This window comes from Propithecus coquereli, unplaced genomic scaffold (genome assembly GCF_000956105.1).
Source record: "Propithecus coquereli isolate 6110/MARCELLA unplaced genomic scaffold, Pcoq_1.0 Scaffold279, whole genome shotgun sequence".
Lineage (NCBI taxonomy): Eukaryota > Metazoa > Chordata > Mammalia > Primates > Indriidae > Propithecus > Propithecus coquereli.
In genome coordinates this window covers 339,534-343,914 of record NW_012148385.1, presented here as the reverse complement: position 1 = coordinate 343,914, position 4,381 = coordinate 339,534, and the positions used below count along the sequence as shown (strand labels likewise).

Sequence of the window (4,381 nt, the reverse complement as noted above, 5' to 3'; positions counted from 1 at the left end):
CCGCCTTCGCCCGGGCCCCGCCCCGGGGCCCGGCTCCCGGCTCCCGGCTCATCTCCCCTCCCCCACCCTCAATCCACTTCCTCAAGCTGCGTTCTAGCCCCGCCCCTAGGCGTCGCACGGCGGAAAAGGCCGCTGGGAGCCGCTCTGGCCCGCTGGAGGACTTGTCATCGGTGCCTGGCGGCGTACGGCGGCGGTGGACGGGTCTGACGTGAGAGGGGAGTGATCCAGGAGTATCGCCTCGGCTGCTCCAGGACTTGTCATCTGTGCCCGGCGGTGGTGGGCAGGTCTGACGTGAGACAGGGAGCCATCCCGGTGCGACGGTTCTGCTGCTTTGGCCCCGGAGTGTTTTGGCCGGTGGCGCGGCGGGAGGTGTGGAGGCTCATGGCGAGGTGAGTGAGCGAGCGGCCGAGGGCAGGCTCGTCAGCTGCACTCGCCCAAGTGGGAAAGGGGTCGGGAGTGGGTACTGCTTGGCCTCAAAGTTTTGAGTGGCCCTTGGAGGCGCAGCTCTCAAACCAGAGTCTAGGTCCGCCCCACGCCCCCGGCCAAGCTCTTTGTTTTTCCTTTTCTATTTGTAGCATCTACTTTGCAGCGAGAACTTCTTTTTCTGCCACTGATTCTTCTTATTCAGCCTTGACCCGCACAACTTTCTTTCCTTTTGACCCTTATTTCTTTCCTTTAAAGTTGGGTACGTACAGTTTGAGGACACATAGGGATTCAATTTACAGCAATTGTGTGGCATGTTTTGTGCAGCCGACAAACACACGTGCTTTGCTAATGGTTGCAGCTGTGCACTCAGCCTTATGGAACGGCTCCAGAGTTAACGCAGGCGACTGCAACTTTCAGGCAAGTGCTTCGGACATTTAACATGGGTTGGTGGAGCGTGTTTGAAAATGTTCTGTTTAACTTTTGAAAAGTGCTACTCCCTGCAGCTTGAGCTCAATCGAGGAAATCTGGTAGCAATCTTAGGAAGTTAGGCTGCATCAGTCTTGAAGGCTACTGCCTGTGTCTATGCAATACCAGGTCGCAGCTGTGCCCACTTGAAGGGGGAACTGTCTTTATTTCCTTGACAACTTAGATTTCTGGGTTCTTCACACCTTAGAGTTTGCCGTAGGGGTTTCCTGCAAAGGGATGGGAGAATTTACTTAAGAAGAGCAGCTACTGCTTCATGGGAAAGTCTCTAGTTGTCTAACATTGTCCCCACAGATCTGATTCTCCGTAAATATTTGTTGTACATTGAAGAGTTGCTTTTCTTGTTTTTTTCATACCTTAAAATTAGTTGTCTCTGCACCAGCTCATGGTGACATTTGGTAAATACTAAGAAAATCGGTACATGTAATTATTGCTTGCTACTTTTTTGATGATGTCAGCAAATACCCAATTATTTGAGAAACAAATAGGAAAGACATGTTTGTTAACAAGGTTAACTGACTTAGGAAAGAACCTGTCATTCACACGGTTCAGCATGGCTTTATTCCACCCCACATTTCAAGGTGAAGACTGTGTGGGTGAGGCCAGACCAGTTTGGGGGCTTTGATCAGAGATACCTTTTCCAGGTCCAGCCCTGGAGTGGTTATTACCCAAGAAAGCAGAGACCTAAGAGCAAGATCATCTAGCCTACAACAGCCTAACCCACAAATGTATAAGGGATCGGGGTGCCACAGAGTATGTTTCTGAGACGAAAAAAGGCTTCAGGCCGTGGTTGACACTGAGAGCAATCTCATTCACCAGCCTGGATTTCACAGGTTGGGTCCCAGTGTGCGTCATAAATACAACAGTACTTACTGTTCTAGCTGCTGGGAAGCACTGCTGTAAGCATTTCTATTACCCTGTGGCCATCCTGGACTACTTGGGGTTCTTACTGTTCCTTATGTATGGCCTTTGGAATCTGAAAGGAGAGCAGACATGAAATAAATACTTAGACTAAAGCAATGTTTAGTTATCAACTTTGATAAGTTTCTTAAAAGTACAGTTATGAGAGCCAGATTTAGATAGGGTTATGAAGCCTCTTTAAAGAGGTTGCTCTCTAAGATGTTAGTGGTACCTGTTTCCTTTTCTATCTGCTTTCTACTCTGCTGAACTACATTGTTTAAGTTCTTGTTGTTTGGCTGCTTCTATCTCTTTTACTTCTACTTGTTTCTCATTGATCAAAGGCTTAATCTTTGATACTCTGTTATGTTTTTTCTGTGCTAGGAGTCACAAACCCAAATGCAGAGGCCAGGAAGGAAGCTTTGAGTGATGCTGGCTTGATGGCAGCTGTGAGGACTAGTGGGGCACTGGCGAGCTGGAGAGCGTGCTCTGCCTAAAGGAGGTTGCTTCTTAGCCCAGGGTTTTCGTAACTACCATTTTTTTGCTGGAAAAACTGGAAAACTGCTTTTTAGATGCAATCTCTTGATTTGTTAAATGTTTGTAGTTCTAAAACACTGCTGACCAGAAAACACATTTGTGGATCCCGGCAGCAACCTTCTGGCTGTTAGTTTTCAATTGCAGCTTTCTCATTTATTTCTTATAGCGAACTGAGAGATTGTTATGCCTCAGTGATTGTATTATATATGCATGGGACTTCCTGACATGTCTTTAGTCCTAACTTTTCTTTCAAGCTCCAGTCTCTTCGTATTTGTTGTTGAATGTTTCTGCTTATGTCAGTATAAACTACAAAATCAAATCATATTTCATCCTACAAACCAGCTAGCTTCCTTTCCAGTCTTTTCAAAAGTTAAATTCTCCTAGCTTTCCTGGCTTGAAATTTTGAAGTCATTTTTGACATAATTCTTTCCTTTTCCATTGAGTTTTAAATTTCATAATAACTCTCAATAAATCATTCCCTTCTGTTTCTGTGGCTGCTGTTCTTCATCAGTTCATGCCTGAATTAGTTGGCCTCCTGGACTTGATTCTCTGCTCTATTCACATCTTACCTTGCCTACTTCTAGTGTGATAATCTTCATTAAGCACTACTTTTGTTATATCATCTTTCTGCTTAAACCGTTTCATGTAGAGTTTCTTCAGTTTTTAATTTTGTGCATCCATGTTTTATTGGATAATTGCAGAAAGTTCCTAAATGATAAAGTTCTCATCCTTCTAAGACAATTGTTTTTAAACTTTAGCATGTATCTATCATAATATGTTGCTCCATAAATTAATATAACTATATTAGAGACATAAACGGTGCCAGGAGTTTTGCAGAGCTTTGCCCTGAAGGAATATGTGAATGTGTTAGTTTGCATATTGAAAGCTGTTTCACCTCAGGAGGGCATCTCAAAGATCAGTAGCGGCTGTTTCCCAGGTTGGCGCCAGCACCTGTAGTTCTGACTTGCTTTGAAAGGCAAAGCAGGTCTGCTAGGAGCCACAGGGTGAGAGCTGATCAAAGAATGCCTGCCCGACAGACAGACACCTGTGGCTAAAAGCAATTAGCCCAAGAGACAGTTCCTGCTTAAACTCCTGACTACCTGTCTCAATACACAATAACTTGATAAAGAAAATATGGAGCCACTATATCTCTGCTTAACCCTTCTGTTAAATGATAAATTTACCTTAGAACTTAAAAGTTAGTCTTTGAAAGATTTTGTAACCATTTGTTCATGTAGATAGAGTTAGTTAAGGGATCTGAAGAAGCCTTTTGAAAAACTTTTAACCTAAGAAGAACTACCTGTTATCATGTAAATCTGTTACCCCTGGCAACCAATCGCTGTACCTGTAAATACCCATGTAAAACTTCATTCGTGGCCTTTGCGATTGACGGAGATATCCAAGGTCCCCTGAGTATCCAGCTTTGCCTATTATCTTTATAAATCTGTAAAACTATACCCTTGTCTCTGTGTATTCTTTTATTTCCATTATTTTCCATTTTCTATTATTTTCTTATCCTTTGCGACGACCCCTACCTATGGGACCCGATTTTTTGCTGGGAGTGTAGCTAACTCCCAGCAATGATCACCTAGAAGGCTTGTAAACACAGATTTCTGGGCCCAGCCCCTATAGTTTATTGTTCAGTAGGTCTTTAGTGGGGCAGAGAATTTGTATTTTTAACAAGTTGCCAGGGAGTGCTGATGGTGAGGTCCAGGGACCACACCTTGAGAACATCTGTTCCCAGAAGCTAAATTGACGTCAGATGAAGGAAATATGCCTGTTAAAGTGAATTAAGAAATTAGTGAGATGTGCATACCCTCTTTCTCTCCACCAGGTGGCAATAGAAAGGAAAGAGAAGACCATAAATTGAGAATTACTTGGAGACTCCAAATTCTTAAGTACATTTTGAGCTATAAAAGTTAACATGAAATTTTAAATGACAGTTGAATGTGATTTGGAAAAAATTGAAGCAATATGATTATATAGCATTTGGCAAGGAATCTAATTGTACTTATATGTATATTTGTGGTATTAGTCC

The 4,381-nt window shown here is 43.4% G+C and overlaps 1 protein-coding gene across 1 annotated transcript in view; it reads left to right on the top strand.

Annotated features, from left to right (window-relative positions):
* The first annotated feature begins 201 nt into the window (after positions 1-201).
* Positions 202-4,381, top strand: part of HIBCH (3-hydroxyisobutyryl-CoA hydrolase) — a 102,395-nt gene continuing 98,215 nt past the window's right edge. The window contains exon 1 of the mRNA XM_012647920.1: positions 202-389. Within this exon, the coding sequence (XP_012503374.1) occupies positions 382-389 (8 nt within the window). The 5' untranslated portion in view covers positions 202-381. The remainder of the gene's footprint in view (positions 390-4,381) is intronic.